This window comes from Myotis daubentonii, chromosome 18 (genome assembly GCF_963259705.1).
Source record: "Myotis daubentonii chromosome 18, mMyoDau2.1, whole genome shotgun sequence".
NCBI lineage: Eukaryota > Metazoa > Chordata > Mammalia > Chiroptera > Vespertilionidae > Myotis > Myotis daubentonii.
In genome coordinates this window covers 39,134,041-39,160,146 of record NC_081857.1, presented here as the reverse complement: position 1 = coordinate 39,160,146, position 26,106 = coordinate 39,134,041, and the positions used below count along the sequence as shown (strand labels likewise).

The following is a 26,106-nucleotide window of genomic DNA, read 5'->3' as shown; positions in this document are numbered from 1 at the left end:
ATTTTGAATCTTTAAAAAGTATGTTCTTTAATATTTTCACTGTTGACATGATTTTCTCATAGAAAAATCAAGGTAATAAAATACCCTTTATTAGAAAAATAGTGACACAAACTGGTTTGCTTAGGGGAAAGTATTTGTTAGAAGATTGTTTTATTTGCACTCTTCTCACTAAGAATATGTAAGTGAAAAAATTCCTATCTCCCCCATGAAATATGAAAGCAGAATTTAATTGTATAAATTATTAGAGTTTCTTTGAATTATTTGTTACTTTTACAGTTCCTATTCAGCCATAATTGTTAAGAGGATGGAAATGTACTTAAATGAAATAGTCTTGGATTAATCAATTTATCTTAGTTACTTCTCTACATACATGATGTATGTATATGTGTGTGTGTGTAATTTTTTTTTATGTTAAAGGAATTTCTTTGGTTTGTAATTCAGCAACCACCCATCTAAGTGGGTGAAGCTGCTAGGGAGAGGAAGTTCAATAAGAATAAAGAAAATGTGCATCTAGCAAAATGTAGCTGCTTGGAGAGAAGGCTGACAATTTGAACAGAGAAGTTGTACACAGAATGAGATTCTAGTTAGCACATAAAAAGCTTTCTGAAGCTCAAAAATATAGGATTTCTCAAATAGTTAATTGAACAAGAGGATAATTACTATTGAAATTTGAATAATAGCCTAGAACAGTGGTCGGCAAACTGTGGTTTGAGAGCCACATGCGGCTCTTTGGCTCCTTGAGTGTGGCTCTTCCACAAAATACCACGTGCGGGTGCGCACGTACAGTGCGATTGAAACTTCGTGGCCCATGCCCAGAAGTCGGTATTTTGTGGAAGAGCCACACTCAAGAGGCCAAAGAGCCGCATGTGGCTCGTGAGCCACAGTTTGCCGACCACTGGCCTAGAAGATCAGAATGGACTATCTCAAAGCAAAAATAAAACAAAGTCCTGGAAATAATGGGGGAAAGCGATTTGGAGGATAGATCCATGAGATCTATCAGAAATAGGAATCTAGGAGTTCCGGAAGGAGAAAAAGGGATAGAGGAAGGAGAGAATATTAAATCTCTGTTATTTTTTACTTTCAGACCACTGTATCTTTAAAGCTAGCAGTGTTAAGTCAGATTCCACCACACCGTATTACTTCCTATTCCTCCTCCTTGCAGTTATCTACCCCCTTCTGGGTTTTCATTCTAGTCTCTTGACAGTTTCAGCTCCTAGCTCACTGTCACTCTCTTCAACACTTCTCCAGTGGTGGTCTCAGAGGTTTCAGCATCTGTGTGGCTAATACTTCGAGTACGTTCGCTGACTCAGTTCCTTCATCTATTGTTTTCAGTGGTCTTGTCTTCTGTGTTGCTGCAGCTTCCCAGCCACGTGATCGATCATTCCTAGAACTTCTCCTCGCCAAATAGCCTCTGTTCATACATATCACCTTGATCTTAGTAGGTTTCTAGCTGCCACTGGCTAAACAACATAGCATCTTACAAAATAAGCTTATAAATTAAACTTCTACACAGTTAAGGTTTTATTTTATCATCGAAATAAAATAATCTCAGTTATCTCAAAAGCTAGTATACTTAAATTAGTATTTAATAAAATACATATTGACATATAACTTTTTTTTTTAAGTCTGTAGACTGTTTTTTACGTGACTTTCCAAGTAAGTCGGAGAGTAAATATAAAGCGGCATACATATACTTCACTGACTGTAAGTAGCTTTGTAAAAGTCATTGCTTCATTATTTAAAATCCTTATACATGCCAATGCTAGTGACTTTCTGCTTATTCTAATTAGGTTACAAAAAATAAAAAGTATATGATCATGTATATCCTAATTCATGATAAAGCGATAGAAAATTAAAAGAAATTATCCCAAACTAGTTTCAAAAGAATCATTTTTGCTGGTATACAGAGGTGGAGGGCTGGTGGAGAGGCCATCCCGCAAATTACGTGCTGTCGACAAGAAGAATTCTTTTTTAAACTGAAGTTTCAATTGGGGATTTGATTATATAATAAGAAATAAGACCCTTTGGGAGGGCACTAGAGAAATTGCCCCTGTTTGGCAAGTAGTAAGGGAGAAAATCAGTCACATTTCTCTTACTATGTCATATGTTCAGATAGAAAGCCCCTAAACGAAAGAATACAGAGAAGTCCAGAGACACATCTTATTCTGCTTTATGTTATTACATAATTACATTGCAAAGTAAAAATGTCATTGATCTAAGTTAGGCCTTGGTCTCTCCTATTATTTTAAGTAGTATATCATTATTCCTGTTAATTATTATTTATGTAAGGCCTACTAATAGTTTGCATTTTTAAAAAAAGTTATCCCATAAGTATTTGTCACTTAGGTAGCCTTATACAGAAATTCATGTCTATGAAATTTGATAAATTTTAATGAATGTGAAGCCTCTTTTAACTTAAGGAATCTTGAGGCTAAACAACTCTGTTTAAAAGCCACTCCATGTTAGTAGCCAATGGCTGATATTCTAACCTAGATTTAATGGAACTGTAAACAGGTAGGTTAAAAAGGAGAAGAAAAAAAATGGGCTCTAATGTCCAGAACTTACTAGTTTAGAATTTCCTGACATCAGAGAAGTTCTTTTAATTAAAGAAGAATTAACAGTTTGTGTGGTATGGTTACACCTAGTGGCCAACTTAGAAAAGTAGTACAAACTCTTAAAAAGTTCTGAAAATCCTAGAAAATTTTGTTAAGTCATGAGTTAAGATTTTATTTTCCTTCCTGACAGTTTTAGTTTGCTGTGTTAGCAGCTATCTGAGGAAATATGTTTTAGGTTATGGTGGATATGAATGGTGAAAACAGAATTTCTGGAAAGTCCCTCTTGACTAGAGTACATCTGCTCTGTAAAGTGAAGAACAATATTTATGTATTATTTCTGTTCTCATGATAAATTACATTATAAAAGTCAGGAATTTATATGTAAAATAAATGTTCCTAGGTGTTAGAATGATTTATCCAAAAGAGAAAAAATTTAGATGGAGTTATATGCTTTGATTTTTTTTTCCTTTTTTTCCTCTCAGTTTGCCCTGATAGTCTCTTTAACAAAATTAAGTCTTCTTGTTCCAAGTCAATAAGAAGATGTAAAGAAATAAATATTTCCTTCATTCCACTTGAATCTCAGGTACTTTCTGTTTTTTTTGTGTGTGTTTTTAATTTTAGTTCATAATAGATTTTAAAATTTTGTTTTATGAGCTTATTTGTTAATAAGATATATTTCACTTATGTACCTTATATATTTGTAATGTTTTACTTATTAGGTATTTGCTGAATTTTGAATAGTCCAAAAATAAACATTTCCCATGATGAAGGGAAGAATATGAGTGCTTTATTAGAATATAATATTAATAATGAAAGTGGAGCTTAAATTTCACATCTGCCGCTAGGTCCTGTGTATGTCAAGTTTTATAGCACGGATTATGGGATCAAATGATTTTGAGTACAACCTTTATTACATGGCTGAGCAGCACAGACACAAGGTTCAGCTACAGCTGAATCTCAGTCCATGTTCAGGCAGCTGCTGGTTGTGATGGCTTAGGTGTAGAGGAATGAATGACTGTGTGTGAAAGGAAATGCAAGGAAGTTGATTCATAATTCATCAGTTAACCCACAATGGTTTTACATACCTACTTTTACACTCAATTCATTATCTTAGGCCAGGAGGGATCACAGTTGTTTTTAAAAAAATAAAAATTAGTTTAGTGAGGAACTCTCAACCCTAGTTAGAGAGCTTCTTTCATATTCTTCAAATAACACAATAATAGTAAATCTCTAATCCTATTCTTTGCACATAAGTAGATGCTTTTGTTAGTTGAATAAATGTCTGTAAGGTCAGAGTATATATAAGACCAATGGCACATTGATGTGTCTTATTAGGAAGTATATCTCTGTTTTAAGGACATGAAGAATATATGCTAAAGATATATATCAACTTGGAAAATTTCTAGGTTATTCTCCAGAAGATTTTTAGTGTATGCAAATTTATAGACCAATTTTGGCTTTGTTGTATTTCTTTGTGCTAGGTATTAGATCTTTTTCAAAATTAACTTTAGAGAGAGAAGAGGGGAGAGAGAGATAAAAACATCATTGATAGGCTGCCTCCTACGCGCCCCTTACTGGGAATCGAACTCAGTGACCTCTTTCTGCATGGGTTGACACTAAACCACTGAGCCACATCTTCTGGCCCAGTTATTAGATTTTTATTTTAGTTTGACTACCTCAGATTCCTTCAGCTGTTGCACAGGTAATGAAAAGCAAACAGTGCTATCTGTTTATGAAACAAGAACTGAAGGAAAGAGGTAGACTAAGCAGGAAAGGAGAGTGAGAAAGGAAAGGGTGAAATCCAAATGACAGAGAAAATGAGATTTGATTAAGGTAAAGACACAGTTGTTTCAGAAAACAGCATGGTTAGTGCAAGTATTTTTTTTAATGGCCCAAATAATAGCCGCATTTTTCTTGGTATATTTTTATAAATCAAGTCTCCACATTGACAGTGTAACTTTTTTTGGCCTCACTTAGGTATACACTCTTGATGTACCAGATGCATTCTATTACTGTTACAGTCCAGATCCCAGTAATGCAAATGGAAAAGATGCTGTAATGGAAGCTATGGCTGAGCAGATAGTTACCGTGTGTGCTAGCCTTGATGAAAATCCCGGAGTAAGGTATAAAAGGTAAGGCGCTTAATAGTGTCTGTTCATGTTATGTTTTCTATTTGCTCTCCGGTATAGAGGTAAGTAATGTCTGTGCAGGTGGATTAGCAGAATTTTCCTTGTAAGATTGTGCTGTAATTACAGATTTAAAGTGTGAGGTTTAAATTTCAGAGTAACTAATAGCCTCTGTTACCGAATTTCAGTGCTTAAATTTGTTTTGATTTACAAGCATTTTTTTTCATGAGTTTAAGGAATGCTTAGAGGAAATGTCTTTGTTGTCATATAGGAGCTACAGTCTGACATTTATTATTTTATATATTTATTATTATTATTATTATTATTATTATTATTATTATTTTTTATTCTCACCCAACGATATGTTTTTCATTGATTCAGAGGAAGGGAGGGAGAAGGAGAGAGAAACATTGATGTGAGAGAGAAACATCTGTCACTTTCCTCCCATATGTGCCCTGACTGGGAATCGAATCTGTGACACTTTGGTGCATGGGACAACATTCTAACCAACTGAGCCACACCAGCTAGGGCCCGGCAATTACACTTTTAGATGTAATGTATCTCGAGAAACATGTTCATGGCGATATATGTACAAAGATGTTTATTTCAGTGTTGTTTGCAATAGGATAGGATAGAATTGAGAATGATTTAAAGACCCATCTTTAGAGGAATGGGAATGAATATATAGCATCCAGTATAATTATTTGATAGACATATATAGAGAACTAAAATGAATAAATTTGATGTATGTGCCAACGTAAATAGGTCTCATATATATAACAATAAAAACATACCCTGATAAAACATATATAGTCCAGCCGGTGTGGCTCAATGGATTGAGCCTCGTCCCATGCTCCAAAAGGTTATCAGTTCGATTCCCAGTCAGGGCATATGCCCAAGTTGCAGGCTTGATCCCCAGTAGGTAGTGTGCAGGGGGCAGCTGATCAATGTTTCTTTCCCTCTCCCTTCCTGTCTCTCAAAAAATCAATAAAAACAGGTCTGCTCCTCCCTGTATTGCAAAAATCCAAAATAAAACACACACGCATATATATAAATAAATAACAGTATTGGCAGGAAGAATACACATCGAATTTATAACAGTGGTTTCCTTGGGAGTGGGGAGGTGGGAGGTACAGGTAGGGGAGAAGACCAGGAATTGGAAGGGAAATAAAGGGAACTGTAATTTTATTTATAATATTTCCTTTATATTAAAAAATCTAAAGCACATACAATAAGGTTTACATTTATAAAATCCAGACAAAATTAGTATAACATATTTGATATATTATTATCTGAAGTTTTCCATTTTATAAAATTTATTAAATTAATAAATTGCATGGTTTAATTTTAAAATTCGACTGTATGATATTGTAAAGTGTCTTGAAAGAAAGATAAGTGAACATTTTTTTCCATTTCTAGTAAACCTCTAAATAATGCCAGTAAACTTGCCCAACTTGTTGAAAAAAAACTTGAAAACTACTACAAGACTGACGAAAAGAGCCTAATAAAGGTAATGTATATAAGGCAGGTAGTGATTATGCGTAAAGTCGGACTTATTTCTTTATAAACCAATGAAGCTATTGTTTATTTTTCATTATTGATTTGGGAATCATTAATATAGATGGTAGTAGAAACTGTAATACACAGTGGGGTTTAGTGGGGAAGATAGGGGTTTTGCAGTTACTGTGTCCAAATCCTGGTCTGCCATTTAATTAACACATTGTTTGCGGGTAGTTTTTATCGTGCGCTAACAGGTGGCACGGGCCATTTTTGCTAATTTTTTGCGCAAATGTCAATGTTCAGTAAAATTATGATAACTTTAGTTTACGTATTTATACGTTACCCGCATTCTACCGCTAGTCTATAAAAAACGTATTAATACGTGTCCCGCGCTCTACTGCCAGTCAACGTAAAACGTATAAGTAAAATGTATAAATACATTTCCCGCATACAATGTGTTAATAGATATGTCAATCTGGGAAAATTATGTAACTTTTCTATGCCTAAGTTTTCTTATCTACAAATTGGGAATAATGAGATAATACCTATTTTATAAAGGAGTGAGAGGGTTAAATGAGTTAATATATATAAAGTTCTTAGAATAAACAGTCAATAAGTACAGTTACTCCTGTTATTACTAGCTCTGTGACCTTGAACAAGATTATTTATTCTGAGTTGTATTTTTATCTGTGAAATGGATAATATAACATATGCCTTGCTTGGTTAGTATGAAGATGAGGTGAGTTAACGTGTTTGGCACATACGGTAGTTTAATGATTGGCAACTGTTACTATCTTATGAAGATAGTATAAAGTAATCAAAGAGTAAGGTCCAAAGCCAGGGAATACCAGCATTTAGGCGTGGTTGGAAAATGAAGATCCTGACAGAGGTGGTGCCAGAGGGCAGGGAAGCCATATTACAGTAGCTAAGGAAGAAACTAGATTGTTGAGAAGAGGAGATAGTTAAGGAAACCATCAATTACAATGCTGTGTGATAAGTGGAATGAGAAGGATACAGAGAATGTAATGGGAACATAGGCTGGGGCTCACTCTGATTCTACTGGAGTTCTGGAAGGCATCCTGGAGGAAGAGGCCCTTGCGCTTCAAGAATGAGTGTTAAGTGATAGAAGAGGAATTGTATTGCTTGGATAACAGGCTCTTTTGGGCAGAGGCCTAGAGAAAAAGGCAAAATTCACAATCTAACACCTTGGTTAGAATGGAGGGTTTATAGCTTAGACATATTGTTAGTTTAGAAATTTAAAAGTTACTAGTTTTTGCTTTGGAGGTTTAGCGAAAGCTGTCGTTGATTGTAGTTATGAAGACAATGGCTCAGTACACATAGCGTAGTAAGTAGTCAGTAAATGTTTATTGAATGAGGGAAGAGATATACAATCAATATATTAGTAAATATCCTTTGTTCCTTCATGATTTCAGTGAAAAAAAGGCAAAATCCACAAAAATACATAAATAAAACTCATCTTTTCCATTCTTCCTTCCTGAAAACTATACTTTCTTTCAAATGCTTGATACCTTTCTTTCCTTATTCAAGGTCATGGTAAAGTGTCACCTCCTTTTTGAAGCCTTTCCTGACTCTTCAGGTCAAGTGAGGCTTCTTCCCACATCCTGCCATAACCCTGAGCCCTGATATAGCAGTTGTTTTTCCTGTTCATGTTTCTGAAGACTCTGAATGTACATGTATTGAGGGCTCATGCAGTGCCAGGCTGTTCTAAGTGTTTCATGGTATAATTACGTTTAATCTTTATAATGATCTTATAAGCAAGGTTCTTACTATATTTTACAGTGAGAATACTGAGATATTATTAACAAGTTAAGCAATTTAGCCAAAGTCATACAGCAAGAAAGTGGTCAAGGCTGGACTCAAACCCAGATCTATTTGATTTCCAGAGGATGTGCTCTTAACCAGTAGACCATAAGGTTTATTTAAATGAGTGAATAGTTAATTAAACACTTTTCAAAGATCTAGTCTATGTAATTTACCTCTGCTGTATGTAAATAAATAGGAAATGTTTGTCTAATGAGTTGTAGGTATCTTACTGCTTTGAATAATCCAAATAATTTATAACTTCTTAAAATAACATGAAAGATATTGATATTAATTATTTTTCCCAGCATTATTCACTGTTTAATGATTAATGCTGCTTGTGAATGAATGAAAATAAGACTTTCATTAAGATTTAGCATCTTAGCTGGTATCAGTATTATCTTTTTAAATAGCATGATGGTTAAGAGCACAGGCTGTGGAGTGAATCTGACCTGGGTTTGAATCTCCATTCTGCCACTTACTAGCTATGTGATTTGGGCAAGTTATTTAAGCCTTTCTGCCCTCATTATCAAATGGAGATGAGAATACTTGTCCTTTAGGGTTGCTATATAAGAATTAACTAATATATGTACTTCCTACTTAGCAAAGAGCTCAAGTAATGGCTACTTTTCATAATTTGTTAGTTTTAGTGCTTTCGGAGCTGAACTCCTAAGAAAATAGACTTAATGCAAGCCAAATGTTATTTTTAAAAAGGAATGTTCACAATATTGAGCATATCCTCAATCTAATTATGAAAACTTTTGGTTTTGTAGTTTGGTTCCTCCCCTACCCACTACTGTGCAACTCAGCTTTTTCCTTTTTAATATATAATGACAGAACTTAGGAAAAGTCTGCCTTTGTTTTCTAAGATAGTATAAAAATGTGTTCACACAAAGAAATGGAAGTTTCTTAAGATAATTTTATCTTGTTATTTCAGGGTAAAACTCATTCCCAGCTCATAATAATTGACCGTGGCTTTGATCCTGTGTCCACTGTCCTGCATGAACTGACGTTTCAGGCAATGGCATATGATCTACTGCCGATTGAGAATGATACATACAAGCAAGTATAACTCCAAGGGCATCTATAGGGCATAAACAAACAGGATAAGATATGAGCAATTTATGGTTCTTATAGGCACTAGAAATCTAAAGTCTCTGTAACCTTTTTTATTCAGGGCCTTTATCCTTCTCTTCTCCTATAATTAGAATATATTTAAAATGTCTTAACCTTGTAAGTTAATGGGTAATTTGATGACTTCGAAGCTTTTTTGGTGTATTTACTTGAGTATAGTAGAAAAAAGTGAAAATTAGTTTTCTGAAATTTTAGGTTTAATTTAGTAATTTTAATAGATTAAAAATATCCAAACACTTATGATAATTATACTTAGTATTTTTTCTTAAACCAAATATTATTAAGTTAATTTTGTATTTTTCTTTCTTATATATTTTTTTCTTTTTCTTTTCCTCTTATATTTTTATTTGCATATTGGTCAAACTCAGGCTTTGTCTATTTGTTTTATTAGATGACATATAGAAATCAATATAGCTATTTTTTCTAATTTAAAAGTAGCTTCAAGCAGTTTATTCAGAATTTTCAAAGGAGATTATTATTACCTCTCATCCTTTAGGTCTCTAACCCTGCATTGCTTAAGAAATTTACAAAAGAATTAAACTGATGAACACTAAAGAATTTGGTTTCAGACTTTAGACATACACTTCAGACATTATGCAGTGTGTAGCACAAAGAGCTCAAGTAATGGGTACTTTTCATAAATTATATTAGCTTTAACCAAGTATTTAAAATACTTATCTTCCTAGGTTTGCTAGCAAGCAAAGCAAGGTTTAATTTTTTTAAGAGTAAGAGAGAGATTTATTTTTTTAAAAATCAGTACTTTTTTATGAATGAAAGAAGTCCAAGAGCCCAACTGGTTTGGCTCAGTGGACAGAGCGTCGGCCTGTGGACTGAAAGTTCCCAGGTTCGATTCCGGTCAAGGGCATGTACCTTGGTTGCGGGCATATCCCCAGTGGGGAGTGTGCAGGAGGCAGCTCATCGATGTTTCTCTCTCATCGATGTTTCTAACTCTCTATCCCTCTCCCTTTTTCTCTGTAAAAAATCAATAAAATATATTTAAAAAAAAAAAAAGTCCAAGAGTAAGACTAGATGGAGGCATGAATTCCCTGTGGTTTGTGCTGTGTCAGAATTTTTAATGGAAATAGAATACAAAACAGGAAATGCTAAGTACTTTAATTTTTGTTTATAAATCAAAGGTTAAAGATATTCGGTAACTACAAGTGGCATTTTGATGACAAAAGGGCTGTTATCCTTAGGTGCAGCCTTATAATTAAGCACACTCACTCTGTGGGCATCTGTAATTAAGACCACATAGTTAGATGGCTTTATAGGCGGGACCTGTAATATTTTGGGGCTATGGAAATAATTGTATTCATACAGTAGAAGTCAACATACAGCTCTGTCCACAGTTCAGAGCTGGGAGAGCTCAGTGCTGTTCTTTCTAATCTTGGCTCAGGATAATCCCAGTCCCCAGGATGATTGAATCTCCTCAGCTCCCCATATGGAAGGAGGCTATCTGTATCAAAAGAAGGGAGGAAGTTTGGGGAAGCAGTCAGGAAGCCTATTTTAAGTAATTTCATGAACCCCTTGACTTGCTGCTCACTTTAGTAGAACTCATTAAAGCTATCACAATTTTTTATGACTACATTTGTTTTTCTCTCATTTCCTTACCCATTCTTTTTTTTAAGTTGAATTTATTGTGGTGACATGGTTAATAAAATTATATAGGTTTCAGGTCCTCTCCCATTCTTAAAAGGAGATGATTTTATAGGGTTAGGGAAGAAGAATATACAAACAAATGATATATGTTTGTGAATTTTATACCAGCTCTGAAACAACTTCAGACATTTCTGTTCTTCACTTAGTGGATGGTTGATAGTTGTGCTAATGGTTATCAGGACATCAAAATTGTGTTTAAGCAATTAGAATAAAAATTATTAGTATACTCAGTCTTGTTCTTTTTTTTAAGTATTTTTATTGATTTTGAGAGAGGAATGGAGGGAGAGAGAGAAATATTGATGAGAAAGGGAAATAACAATGGGCTGCTTCCCACACACACCCTACCAGGAATTCGAGTCCACAACCTGGGCATGTGCCCTGACCAGAGAATCAAACTGGCACCAACTGAGCCACACTGAGCCAACCAAGGCACACAGTCGTCTCCTCCTCCTCCTCCTCCTCCTCCTCCTTTTTTTAAATGTATATTTACTGATTTCAGAGAGAAAAGGAGAGGGAGGGAGAGAGAGGAACATCAATGATGAGAGAGAATCATTGATTGGCTGTTTCCTGCACACCCCCAACTGGGGATTGAGCCTACAATCTGGGCATGTGCCCTTGACCAGAATCGAACCCAGGATCCTTCAGTCTGCAGGCCAACGCTCTAGCCACTGAGTCAAACCAGCAAGGGCCACAGTCTTGTTCTTAAAGTTGATTGTAGAACGTTGAATTTTTGTTTTATAGAATACTATTTTGCTAACCTAAAACTCTATAATGATGGCTAACTCTAACATTTGACAGTAAAAATGTCTTAGTAGGATTAACTTCTTGGCTTTTTAAAAATGTGTTTTCATTGATTTCAGAGAGAGGAGAGGAGAGGGGGGGAGAGAGAGAAACATCAATGATGAGAGAGAATCATTGATCGGCTGCCTTCTGTGTGCCCCTACTGGGGATTGAGCCCACAACCCAGGCATGTGCCCTGACTGGGAATCCAATCCTGATCTCCTGGTTCATAGGTTGATTCACAACCACCGGCTTAGTAGCACTTTGATTTTTTTTTTTAAATATATTTTATTGATTTTTTACAGAGAGGAAGGGAGAGAGATAGTTAGAAACATCGATGGGAGAGAAACATCGATCAGCCGCCTCCTGCACATCTCCCACTGGGGATGTGCCCGCAACCCAGGTACACGCCCTTGACCGGAATCGAACCTGGGACCTTTCAGTCCGCAGGCCGACGCTCTATCCACTGAGCCAAACCGGTTTCGGCGCACTTTGATTTTTAATGTAAATGTTGCAATAAGCCTTAGTTTTGAGTAGGTAGTTATTCATTTTCCACCAAAAATAGTGGATATGTACTCTTCAGTTCTTGAACTGTATCTTAAAATTACTGTGTGCAAAAAATGTTTCTTCAACTTTTCTGGGGGGAAAATAATTAAAAGTTTTTACTTGTATCTACTTGTAGATATAAAACTGATGGGAAAGAAAAGGAGGCGATCCTTGAAGAAGATGATGACCTCTGGGTCAGAATTCGACACCGGCATATTGCAGTTGTATTAGAGTATGTGAATCTGTTTTAATTTTTATTTCATATTTTTTGAAGATTAAATACATGAATATACAGTTTGTAATCTTAAAATGTCTCTGTAAAGAATTACACCTTAGAAATTTAAAGAATCCTCTCAACTTTACAGGGAAATTCCCAAGCTTATGAAGGAAATTTCATCAACAAAGAAAGCAACAGAAGGAAAGGTAAGAATGAGTCTTATTTAACTTTCAAAATGATGAAGTTGTTATATAGAGTAACTGAATCATAAGTTTAATTTTAAAATGTTTGATTTTTTCCTAGACATCACTTAGTGCTCTTGCCCAACTGATGAAAAAGATGCCGCATTTCCGAAAACAGATTACTAAGGTGAGAGTACTGTATGTGAGACCTTATTTATTAATCCACCTAGTTCTGTAGTCAGGGGTAGCAGTGGGTGTCATGGAATACTTGGTGTTAGTTTCCCTGTAAAACCTTATTCTATTTCTGAGAAATACCCCAAGTAACTAAGCTTTCCAATAGAATTCCCTCTATATATATTCTAGATTTATCCATATCCAGCTTAAACTTCTTTATATCTTTGTCTTGGATAGCCATATAGAGAATGTTTAGCATTCATCAATTTAATAAGAAAATTCAACATTGGTTCAACCGTGATTGTTATTCTACTTGGTTCTTTAAATTAATAGATTTAAGAGTAGTTAAACTATGTGGGCAGATAAACTGCTGTCCCCGTTATTCTTACGAGTTATTATTGGAATAATTTTTACCAATTTTTTATCGTATTGCACCCTAATTAAGAACTAATAATGTAAATTCAGACTTTTTCTGCTGGAATTTAAGGACTGGACTTTTTTCCCCCACCTTATTTTTTGTTACTCAGAAACCCAACACAAATTCAATCCTTTCATTTTATTTAATTTTTTTCAAATATGTTTTCATTGATTTCAAAAAGGAAGGAAGAGGGAGAGAGTTATAGAAACATCAATGATGATAATCATACATAGCTTCCTACTGCACACCCCCTACTGGGGTTCAAGCCCACAACCCTGGCATGTGCCCTGACCAGGAATTGTACTGTGACCTGGTTCATGAGTCGATGCTCAACCACTGAGCCACACCGGCCAGGCCTTTCATTTTATTTCTTGCGGTCCATTGATTGTCCCCTGTAGATCATGTTAATTCTCACTTTTTCCCCCTTTTTTTGAGTTGTTTCCCTTTGGTGTACATGGTACTTCCTTTCCATCCAAACCCATACTTCCCTTCAGGCCAATCTCAAAGTTTAACATTACATACCAAAAAAAAAGTGAAATGCTTTGAATCAGTGATTTTCAACCTTTTTCATCTGGAAAAAAAAAAAAAAAGGTATAATTTTGATTCATTCACACCAGACGGCTGTTGTTGTGTAGGCTGTTGTCACTTTTTTTTTTTTTAATATATTTTATTGATTTTTCACAGAGAGGAAGGGAGAGAGATAGAGAGTTAGAAACATCGATGAGAGAGAAACATCGATCAGCCGCCTCCTGCACATCTCCCACTGAGGATGTGCCCGCAACCCAGGTACATGCCCCCGACCGTAATCGAACCTGGGACCCTTCAGTCCGCAAGCCGACACTCTATCCACCGAGCCAAACCGGTCTCGGCTGTTGTCACTTTTTTTTTTTTTTTTTTTTTTATAAATATATTTTATTGATTTTTTACAGAGAGGAAGGGAGAGGGATAGAGAGTTAGAAACATCGATGAGAGAGAAACATCGATCAGCTGCCTCCTGCACATCTCCCACTGGAGATGTGCCCGCAACCCAGGTACATGCCCTTGACCGGAATCGAACCTGGGACCCTTCAGTCCGCAAGCCGACACTCTATCCACCGAGCCAAACCGGTTTCGGCCTGTTGTCACTTTTTTAATTTGACAATCTAAGGGAAAAGAGGTCAGTGCTCCTGATTAAATAATCAGGTATTGCATGTTTGAAACATGCTGTGGCACACCAGTTGAAAATCACTGCTTTAAATTATTGATTTTTTTGTTGTTTTTCAGCAAGTTGTTCATCTTAACATAGCAGAAGATTGCATGAATAAATTCAAGTCTAATATAGAAAAGCTCTGCAAAACTGAACAGGTATGTACAGTCAGAAATACCTATGTTCCTAATAGATTTCCTGAGTGGTCTTTCTAAGATAAAACCTAACTTTGCTCAATACAGTGTGTCCAGAATCACAGAATCTCTCTTAGAAGGGGACTCACCTAGGTCATATTGAATACGTCATGCCCCACCAATTAACAGGTAGCTATATATGGTATCAGTAGTAAGCAAGTCCCTCCTAGTCTGTGATGATGCATTTTTGATTGAATGGGATGATTTGAGTGTTTGGAGCATTGTTCCAGGTAGCATTGTTGGCAGGCCTTTCTCAGGGTGCAGCACTGAACGTAGCATCCTGCAGAGCACTGCACAGGCACATTGAATCTGGTAAGGAGGCTCCTCTGCAGTGCACATCTTAATTCCCACGAGGCACACTTCACGTGCACAGGAGCCGCATGTGGTCATGGCCACTGGTCATCGCACAGGTTTATGGTGATGGTTTTCTTTTTCTCTGAATTATTTTTTGACTTTTTGCACTTCCTGCAATCAGAAGTTTGCAAGTGATGCCCACATTTTCCTGTGAAATGTCATCAGTATACCATTACAATTTAGCAAGATTTTGCCCAGCTGGTGTGCTCCGTGGTGAAGCAGCAACCCATGCACCAAGGAGCTGGTTCGATTGCTGGTCAGGGCACACGCCGGGGTTGCAGGCCCAGTCCCCAGTGGGAGTCCTGCAGGAGGCAGCCGATGGATGGTCTCTCTCATCGATATTTCTGTTTCTCCCTCTTTCTTCTCTCCCTGAAATTAATAAAAACATCTTTTTAAAAAATTTAGCAACATTTTTAACTGAAATGAACTTGGGTTATGGACCACTGACTGTCATTTTCAATAAGGACCTGGCGCTGGGAACTGATGCAGAAGGACAGAAGGTGAAGGATTCCATGCGAGTGCTCTTGCCAGTTCTGCTCAGCAAAAACCACGACAATTATGATAAAATACGAGCAATCCTGCTATATATCTTCAGTAATAATGGTAATGGAGACTTTTTTCATTTTCATAAATATATTAGAGTACCCAGCTCTGAAATCACATTATAATAAGTGGTTTACTAAGAAAATTAAAGGTGGTAGCTGAAGTTGGTTAAGATAAGGAAAGGGAAAAATATGAAATTGGGAGAAGACTGAAGGATATATAATTTAAATGTTTGCTTTTTATTTAAACATTATTATTAGATACCACCTAAAACCTAGAAATGATTGTGGTAGCAATTATATGACTCATATCTTTACTTATCTAAGGAACAACGGAAGAAAATCTGGATAGGTTGATCCAGAATGTAAAGATAGAAAATGAGAGTGATATGATTCGTAACTGGAGTTACCTTGGTGTCCCCATTGTCCCCCCGGTAAGAAATCTTAAATTCTATATGTACTTACATGTATGCATGTGCAGTTGATTGCATTAAATGTTTTCTTACATGGGTATCCATGTAGATAGTTTTCTAAATTTTACTCCAAAGATTTGGTAAATAAAACATTAACATTTTGCTTTCCATATATTAGTAATTTAGACAATTGCACCTTCCTGGTGAATTTATATCTTAGGGTTTCTCTTGTAATTTGCTATTTATGCTTTTCTCTTTATAATTAATTTAAAACAAATTTTGAAAGAACTCTATTTGAAATCTCATTCTTTTCCCATTAAATTCTATAGCCCTTTTGAATAAACGTATTTTCTGGTCCTATTATAAATTTTATCCTTAAAGCAAAAAATACTGTTAAGTTATATGTCCACAACTATTCAGATTATTTGAACAGGCATTTCCAATCTTACTTTTAAGTAGTACAACATAGTATTTGCTGTAAATTAAATGTCTGTTAGAAAACTTAATAAAAGAATACACTAAATAAATAGTTGATTTTTAATCTCCCCCCCCCCCCCATCTAATTATATTAGTCTCCACAAGGCAAACCATCAAGAAAGGATCGGTCTGCAGAAGAAACTTTCCAACTCTCTCGATGGACACCTTATATCAAAGATATTTTGGAGGTAAAATTCACTAAATTTTACTTATACCTTGAATGGCCTCCTGTAGAGCATTCTTAACTGTCTGTAGTTCATAGGCTGGAATTGTCTGCAGTACTGGGAGGTTCACTGAAGAAGTCTGTATCTGGGGTCAAGGCGGGAGAGGAAACTCTTAAAGATTCTTTCCTTGAAGACCTCAAACAAACACCATTGGTTGCCTCCAAATAAATAAATTAAAATCACACACATGCTTTATGGGAAAAACTGCTGTTGTTTTAAATAACTATATGTAGCAGATACACAAATAATTTCTTTGAACGAAAGTCCAAACAAAATAACACTTGTATATAACCACTGCTATAAAGTGTTAGACTCCAATATTCTTGGAAATGTATCTGTGATTAAAATGTAAACCTCACTATGGTTTGCTGTTATATTCAACAGATGGTTTGTGCCTTTTAGTATTGTTCACTTAGAAGATATTCAATTATAGGAAATCAGAAAATAAGCTAATAAAAATTGTTTTATGAACTCAGTCAAATCATGACATTGATTCTTCAGTCAAAATTGCTAGTACATAGTTCATTTATTTCAATTTTTCTTTGACTTAAACTGAAATTTCTACTTTCCTTTAGTATCTAATTGGATACAATTTATTATTACTATGATTTTTCTGTTTTCTTTGACTAGTTTTATGCCACTCGCACATGCTTAATCATAATTGAAAAGTTTTAAAAATTTAGACTTTATTTTCTGAAGCATAAGATTTTTCCCCCCTTATAACAGGGAGATAGAACTAACTAGTTTTTCTTGGCTTGTATTTTCAAAGTAAGAATTGACTTTCTCAAACCCTTTAACAAAGATTTGCATGTTAAACTTAGAAAATCCACTTTTGGCTAAGTGGCAGTGTAAGACCTTCAGGATTTTCCTGAAACTTGGTTTCTTCGCTTCCTGCAGTCTTTTTGAGATATTCTTCGACTACTGATTGTGTCTACTCATTAATACCACATGCTGTAAAGCAGTGGCCCCCAACATTTTTTTTAATATATTTTTTATTGATTTTTTTTACAGAGAGGAGGGGAGAGAGATAGAGAGTTAGAAACATCGATGAGAGAGAAACATCGATCAGCTGCCTCCTGCACATCTCCTATTGGGGATGTGCCCGCAACCCAGGTACATGCCCTTGACCGGAATCAAACCTGGGACCTTTCGGTCCCTAAGCCGACGCTCTATCCATCGAGCCAAACCGGTTTCGGCCCCCAACTTTTTTTAATCATGCACACTTAACCATAAAAAATGTGAGCATAAGCTTATAGCATGACTGTTCATTTATAAACTAAATATTACTGTACAAATAAACTATATATATAGTATATCCATATACATAAGTTTATCATAAAATATAACCCTTAAAAAAAAGGAAAAATGTGTAAATGAAAATTTCCCTCCTCCCTTTGGGTTGTGTTGTGTAGCCTGGGCTGGGGGTGCACATCCTGCGGTAGAGCCACTGCTGCGGGGGCAAGGCCTGCACTCCCTGGTAGCTTACGAGGTGTCCGGACTAGGATAGTATTAGAAACCCTAGCACTCCAGACAGAATGGTCCTGAGAGATGCCTGGAATTCTCACCCCAACGTGGGGCCCTCCCAGTGAAGAAATGTAGGCATGCAGTAGTTACTAGTTTAGTAAGTAAGTAAATGATTGCGTTAATTTTTGAAGCAAGTAAGGTTTGCGAGGTCCAAAGAAAGGGCTAACCTTATTATTAAATATCTATATATCCTTATGATCCTTAATTATAAATACAAATTTTGAGTTTTATGCAAAACAGACGAGTAAATAAAAATATCTTGGAATTTACATTTTCTTGATGGTGTTAATTCTTTTCTTCCCTAGGATGCCATTGATAATAGATTAGATTCAAAGGAATGGCCATATTGTTCCCAGTGCCCAGCAGTGTGGAATGGCTCAGGAGCTGTAAGGTAAAACCTATAAATATTTTGTGTGGGAACCAATAGTGTATCTCGTTTCTGTTCCATCTTTCAAAACTAGCCACAAATTCTTTCCCTTTTCCTGTCACTACCTCGTTGTTCCTTAAGGTGGCAGATGGGAACCATCATCCCAAGGCTGGACAGACTGAGAACATTTTAAAAAGTGTGCTGTGGGCTCCGACATTGCAGGGTCTTAGAGGTCAACTAGAGCATGGATTCCAGAGTGGTAACAAGATGATTGTTGGGTACTTACTTATACCTTAAAAAGGGAGAAATTAAGTTTTATTAATGTACACTAGCACACACATAATTTATAAACTAATATAGTATATTTTTAATAGATGCATAAAATATTTATTTTGATATATTTATTTACTTTTCAAATATAAGTTCAAAATTTTTACCAGTGGGGTACAAAAACAAAAACAGGTGATCCCCATGGTCTAGAGTAGACAGTGCTCTCTAGTGGCACCTTCTGCCGAGAGGGAAAAGTCCTGTAGCCACACTGTCCAGCTTGACAGCCACTAGCCACTGGAGCTGCTGAGCATTGTATGTGACCAGTGTGACCGAGGAACTGAAATTTCTATTTTATTTAGTTTTAATAAATTTAAGTAGCTTCATGTGACAAAGTGGCTACTGTATTGGACAGTGCATATCTGCCGGGAGCCGGTCCATGCTTGCTGTTTCAAGGGACCTGGCATATATGGCATACTGTTCTTAATATGTTTGCTCACCTTCTTGGTGCTGTGTTTTAACCAAGGTCACCTCTCCGAGAAAGGTTGAATCCCCAGGTAGGGATTTTCCCCTGAAGTTAGGGAGGGAATAAAACCCCTCAACTAAGTGCCAGGCGGGTAATTAATCCCTTTAACTACGAACAATCATGCTTAAACTACATAATCTTTTCTCCCTGGAATGGAGATAAGAAACGCCCTAACCTTTGTAATAGAGATTGATAGGATTGAATCAACTGGTATAAATACAGTTGTAACAAGACAGAAACAGACAGAACTCAGAACACAGAATCAAGAACACAGGGGCTTGGAAGACTACAGAAATTGGCAAGAGAACCTACAGAACCTGGCAATAGAACCAGGCAAGAGAACCCAACCATGCTGATCAACTGAACGCTGTCCCTGTGTCATTCCTTCTTCGCTGACTCCGTCCACACCTTTGGGGACCCCTGGACCCGCTGGGGTTGGACCCCGGCACATATCTAAAGCAATCTGGGGGAGAAAATGGTAGAAATAATGGCTACTATTTATTGAGTGTTTTTGTGGTACCAAATTCCATACTTTGTGTGTTCTAAACGTTACTTCATTTAATCTGAAAACAACCCTTACAGTTTAGAGAGCAGTTAAGTAACTTGCTGAAAGTCATAACTGAATTAGAAAGAAGCAGAATCAGAGTTGAAACTCAGGTCTAATTCTTTTTTAAACAGCTTTATTGAAGTATATATAATTGACGTAATAACTTTGTATATGCCTTTATACATATAAAAACAACTTGATGTTTTGATATGTATACATTGTAAAAAGATCACTACAGATGTACCCATCACTTTACATAACTACTGTTTCTTCTTTTATGTATTTTTTTTGTGTGTGGTAAGAGGATTTAACTTAAGATCGACCCTCTTAGCGAATTTCAAGTATACAATGCAGCTTTGTTTATTCTGGTTACGCTGCTGTACGTTGGATCTCTAAAACATAGTCATTTTGCACAACTGAAACTTGGTGCCCTTTGACCAACATTGCCTCATTTCCCCCTCCCCTCAGCCCCTGGCAACTAACGTTTTGTTCTCTGCATGTGTAAGTTTGACTGTTTTAGATTCCACATATAAGTGAGATTATATAGTATTTGTCTTTCTGAGTCCGGCTTATTTCACTTAACCTAATGTCCTCTAGGTCCATTTATATAGTTGCAAATGGCAGAATTCATTTTTTAAGGCTGAGTGATATCCCATTGTATACATACACACCACATTGTTTTTACCCACTTGCTCGTCGACATTTAGGTTGTTTCTAGGTTGTTTCGTATCTTGGCTGTTGTGAATAATGCTGCTGTGAACATGGGAGTGAAGATGTCTTCAGTACCTCCCACCATCATACTCTACTGACTTTCAGCAAGGGATGTCCCAATACCACATCAGCTCCTGCGAACCCCCCCCCCCCCCCACCGTATCTTTAAATGCCTATTGTTTCACTGCTACTTCCCTATCTCTTTAACTTCAAGAAGCCAGAGACTTCAGGTATATTACTTCTTCAAGTGAAATAAATAAGAGAGGGAGTTAGCTCTATTTTATAGGTAAACATGCTGAGCTAGATTATGAGTGATTTATCCAAACTGTCAGATCAAAATTAAACTGGAAGTGGGACTTGTCCTCCTAATTCTTGGTGCCGAGTTCTTTCATACATAGTTACCTTGGTAAGTCATTTCCTTAAAATTATGTCACCGGTGCCAAGTCCGAATTTGCTTGAATGAGGCTTTTTGAAAAGTTTATAAGCAGGAAGGCTTTGGGAGTATTTGTAACACGTTAGTGTTTTTTTATTTTTTAGTGCTCGCCAGAAACCCAGAGGTAATTATTTGGAAGACCGAAAAAACGGGTCCACACTGATTGTTTTTGTTATCGGAGGAATTACGTACTCTGAAATGCGTTGTGCTTACGAAGTTTCTCAGGCACACAAATCCTGTGGAGTTATTATTGGTAAGACTTGTTTGCCTCTTTTCTATTTCTCTAAACAAACTCTAAATGCAAAAATATATATGTAAAACTTTATCTTGTACTTTACATTTAGAACTGAATTGTTGAAAGCTGGACAACTTGTTTTAATCATAGTGTGTTTCATCTGATGTACTAGAGTTTTTTCCTGGTTGTCCTTTGGATAATTTTATTTTTAAATATCCTGTTTTTGAAGGAATGAGCTTCAAAATACTACATTCTTTAAATATTATTACATATATCCTTTAAAATGTTATATTCTATATTTTTCTTGCTCTCATCATTAAATAATTTTTGAGACACTTCTACAGAAATATTTTGAATTATTTTGTGAATGTGGATATGACATTGTCAAAGCCTGTATATGGAATTTAGTTTTAAGAATTTTAGTCAAAGCCACTGATATACAAACTCTCCTGACCCTGGCCTCAGTCCTCAGCACTGCTTAATGGTTCTCTGTGATTGAACAGTGACTGTTCTTGTCACGAAGGTAGAGTAACCTCCAGTTTTGCTCCCCAGTATATCAATATATAGGACAAGGTAGACAAAGTACCAGGAGGGGGCAGTATTTCTGAAGGTTTACTGAGCATGTTCAATGAGGAAGGATTGAAATACTGCGGTATAAGCAAATTTCAGGAAAGTGTCCTATAGGACTTCTGTTAAAATGCTCCAAGTTGTACTAACTGCATATTTGAAGGACAGGACAATATGGTTAGTCAAGGAAAATGGATTTAACTGCTGGCCTCTGAAAAAAAATTTATCTTTTTTCCTACCAGGTTCTACCCATATTTTAACACCCAAAAAGCTGTTGGATGACATAAAGATGCTGAATAAATCCAAGGATAAAGTCTCCATTATGAAGGATGAATAGTATTTGTGGGTGGGATGGTTCTTACTCATTCTTTCAACTAAACTAGAGCAAAGACAGTGTTGCTTTTATGCAGTTTCAACAATGTAAATATTTTATGGAATAATGGTTTTTCAAATATATTTCTTAAAGGACTGCTTATGGTTACATATAATTGGATTTGACATTTTTAATTTAAACATTGATATTTTGTTGATGATGAGAAGAAATATTAAAATGCTTTTAAAAGAAAATCTTTTCACCTTTGGAATAGAATATGAGTTATGGGTAATTTTTTACAGCCACCTGTGTACATACTAATGACTTCTTAAATACTTATCTGTTTTATACTGAAGTATAGTTTTTGGGAAAAGAATGATTTTAAATGAAAAGGTTATAAAATTAAAAACTGTAAATGTGTATATATATGATAAAGGATTTTTCTGTACATGAGATTTTTCTTTCAACTAAAATTTATAATTTCCTTTATGTGTAAAATAATTCAGTTGTAAAATTAGAAAGATTTCACAGTATGTACTGTCTTTCTAGATACTTCTAAAGAACACAGTTTTATATCACTTTGAAATCATGTATGTTTAAATTGAAAAACCAAAAGTACTCATGAATATTCTAAGAAAAAATAAATATGTAGTTACAAAATTATCTTTGTTTTGGGTGGGGAGAGGTAGAGGAAGTTAGGAAGTTTAAAAGTTCTAAGCCAAGTAGTTAGAAAGGGAATGCACATTAATCTTCCTACCAAGGTAACCCATTGACTTTTTTAAAAGTCATGTAATATATGTGTAAGGTTGGGTAATACTGTTTCCATGCACTGCTTGACAGCAGGGATATGTTCGGAGAAATGTGGCATTAGGCAATTTTGTCCTTGTGTGGATATCATCGAGTACCTTACACACAACCTGCTGCACACCTGGCTTGTATGGTGTAGCCTATCGTTCCCAGGCTACAAGCCTGTACAACATGAGATTAAATCAAGCAGAAGAGAAAACGATGCAATCGAGAGACACGCTAAACACAAGATGTACGAGGCTGCTGCTGGCATAACACACCATACTGCTTTACGGCAGACTTTTTAAAAAATGTTTTCATTGGTTTTAGAAAGAGAGGAAGGGAGAGAAAGAGAAACATTGATGCGAGAGAGAAACATCAATCAGTTGCCTCCTGTACCCACCCCAACTGGGGATCAAACCCAAAACCCTGGGAATATGCCCTGACTGGGAATGGAACCAGTGACCTTTCAGTGCATGGGATGACTCTCAACCAACTGAGCCACACCAGCCAGGGTAAAATTTTTTATGAATAGAAAAGAAAAAATATACTCTAAAATGACAATAAAAAGTATAAATGCAGCCCAGCCGGTGTGGCTTAGTGGTTGAGCATCAGCCTATGAACCAGGAGGTCATGGTTCAATTCCCAGTCAAGGGCACATGCCTGGGTTACGGGCTTGATCCCCAGTAGGGGGTGGCAAGAGGCAGCCAATCAATGATTCTCTCTCATCTTTGATGCTTCTATCTCTCCTCCTCCCTCTTTGAAATCAATAAAAAATATACTTTTTAAAAAGTATAAATACATAAACCGGCAACAGTTGCTTTTTATTATCGAGTATTATGTATTATATATAATTACATGTGCTATACTTTTATACAAGTGGCAGTGCAGCAGGTTTGTTTACACCAGTATTACCACAAACATGAGTCATGAATCGTGCTGTGATGTCCTAGGTCCATGGTCAGCAAACCGCGGCTCGCGAGCCACATGCGGCTCTTTGGCCCCTTCAGTGTGGCTCTTCCACAAAATATCACATAGGGGTGCGCACGTACAGTGCGATTGAAACTTCGTGGCCCATGCACAGAAGTCGGTATTTTGTGGAAGACCCACACTCAAGGGCCAAAGAGCCGCGTGTGGCTCACAAGCCACAGTTTGCTGAGCCGTGGTTTGCCGACCACTGTCCTAGGTGATGGTAATTTTTCAGCTCCAGTATAATCTCATGGGAGCACTGTTGTATATGTGATTCGTTGTTGACTGCAACATCATTATGTGGCCCATCACCGTATAAGGATATGTCTGCACAAACGGAACATGTGTTAACATATATGAAGTACTGGTGGGGCTGAGCAGCAGACCTGAGCGACGGATGAACGGATTGCTCTGACACGTTTCTGTGAAAGAAAGGCTAAGGGACTGTTTTACTTTAGAAGTAAAAAGCAGTCCTCTTCACCTGCCCTCTTAGGCTTTTATTATCACAACAGCTTGAACTAACATTAACCTCTAGATACAATCAGCAGGGTAAGTACCCTTGAGAAAGTATATGCTCCTACAAGGTCGGGTCTTTAAAGACTAACATAGAGATTCCAGCAAAATACCCCTGGGGATCGGGCTCCTTTGGAAAAGCCAAGGTAGGGGCTGCCGCCTTTGGCAAGGTTCCCTCAGAGGCCCCCGACCTTTCAGAGAATCCTCCTTACAGACATTCCAACCAAGTCCCGTGCTTCCCCACAAAGTATGCGTTACACAAAGGGAACGTCTTTATTTTAAACCTGTCCTTTTACCTGGCCTCTTGGTTCTGTCATGTGACGGACCATAATTTCATATATCACTCGTCTTCAGAGTTTTGCTCTTACAAATACTGCTTCATTGCAGACTTCCACAATATTTCTATAACGTAAATTTTTAGCAATGACATAACTGCTCAAAGTATTTAAAATATGATAGATGCACCATTTTTAATTTCTATGTAGATAAATATATCACTTTTCCTTATTGGTGTCTGAATTTTATGTTGTACATAGAAATACCCTTTGCACCCAAGATTAAGTCTCCCATTGTTTCTTCTAGGACATTTTGATGTATTCATTTTATTTTTTGCAGGTAATCCATCCATCTGGAATTGATTTTAGTGTGAGAATGTATGCTAGATACTATCTCTCAGCTCTTGCCTTTAGATCCCATGCCTCTCCATCCCTTCCCACAGGGCATGAAAGGCTGAAAATGAAGTTTTGCAGACTCAACAGTAAGTGGCACAGAGATTTAGACTAAGACATTGCCCTGGGACAAATGGAACTCCGATGTGATGGCAGCAGACACTGCCTGTTGAGTCGGTCACTCAGCCATATTCACATTGCTCAGCCATATTCACAAGAACGAAGAAAATATCAGTAGTTCATGACACAAAATTTTTTGGATTCAAGCCCAGAGGCCAAGATCCTGGCAGTTTATGTTAGATGTGATACCTCTGTAACTCAGCTGTAGTGTGGGTGTCTGGTACCCCTCATGACTCCCATCAGGATGCAGGCCGATTTATTTTTTATTTTTAAAATATATTTTTATTGATTTCAGAGAGGGAGAGAGAGAAAAACATCAATGATGAGAAAGAATCATCGATTGGCTGCCTCCCGCACACCCCCACTGGGGACCGAGCCCGCAACCTGGGCATGTACCCTTGACCGGAATCAAACCCAGGACCCTTCAGTCTGCAGGCCGATGCATTGAGCCAAACCAGCTAGGGCCAGGCCAATTTCTTTTAAAATCAAAGGAGCAAGAAATACCTTCTATAGCGAAGCTTTACTACCAAACACTTGGGTATTAAATATAGATACATATATATTCATATTTAGTATGTATTAGGTATATTTTAAGTAATGATTAACAATAAGATTGAATAGGAATGAATAGTAAAAGGATGCGTTTTCATATATGTACTCTGTAGTTAAAGTGGATGGCTAGAGCTTCTAAAGAGGTGATGGCGTTCTACAAGCTGTCCCCTCACCCAGCTGTCTTGGTCCTGGTGCCTCCTCAAGCAGGAAGCAAGCACAGAGGCCTCTCTGCTGTGGAGGGTGCCAAGTGTCTTTACAACACCTCTGCCCGCGCAGTCCTGAGCCTGTGACTCAGCATTTGGAGATACAATCACTGTCACTTAACAAGCTTGTTTTTCTGGTTTATTCCTGCAGCAGGATTGGAAGAGAGGTCTGTCGGCATTGGCACAAAGAAGTTGCGTGAGGGAGGCCCCAGCCAAAGCTACAGCATCAGTAAATCTCACATTATCTTTGTAAATCAGAGCCTGTAGCACTTCCGCAGGAGCCTGAAGGCGGTTGCCCTACTT

General features: G+C 36.8%; 1 protein-coding gene across 3 annotated transcripts in view; it reads left to right on the top strand.

Annotated features, from left to right (window-relative positions):
* Positions 1 to 23,585, top strand: part of STXBP3 (syntaxin binding protein 3) — a 30,403-nt gene extending 6,818 nt beyond the window's left edge. For 2 of the 3 annotated variants that reach the window (XM_059674668.1, XM_059674669.1), the window contains 15 exons: positions 1,626 to 1,704; positions 3,038 to 3,138; positions 4,533 to 4,687; positions 6,101 to 6,191; positions 8,940 to 9,064; positions 12,258 to 12,353; positions 12,487 to 12,544; positions 12,642 to 12,707; positions 14,376 to 14,456; positions 15,311 to 15,449; positions 15,716 to 15,822; positions 16,374 to 16,466; positions 18,332 to 18,417; positions 20,982 to 21,130; positions 21,922 to 23,585. In XM_059674668.1, coding sequence (XP_059530651.1) covers positions 1,626 to 1,704; positions 3,038 to 3,138; positions 4,533 to 4,687; positions 6,101 to 6,191; positions 8,940 to 9,064; positions 12,258 to 12,353; positions 12,487 to 12,544; positions 12,642 to 12,707; positions 14,376 to 14,456; positions 15,311 to 15,449; positions 15,716 to 15,822; positions 16,374 to 16,466; positions 18,332 to 18,417; positions 20,982 to 21,130; positions 21,922 to 22,016 — 1,521 coding nt within the window. In that variant the 3' untranslated portion in view covers positions 22,017 to 23,585. Of the gene's footprint in view, positions 1 to 1,625; positions 1,705 to 3,037; positions 3,139 to 4,532; positions 4,688 to 6,100; positions 6,192 to 8,939; positions 9,065 to 12,257; positions 12,354 to 12,486; positions 12,545 to 12,641; positions 12,708 to 14,375; positions 14,457 to 15,310; positions 15,450 to 15,715; positions 15,823 to 16,373; positions 16,467 to 18,331; positions 18,418 to 18,534; positions 18,680 to 20,981; positions 21,131 to 21,921 lie in introns of those variants that run through there. The other variant, XM_059674670.1, reaches the window with a different exon arrangement.
* The last annotated feature ends 2,521 nt before the right edge of the window (positions 23,586 to 26,106 follow it).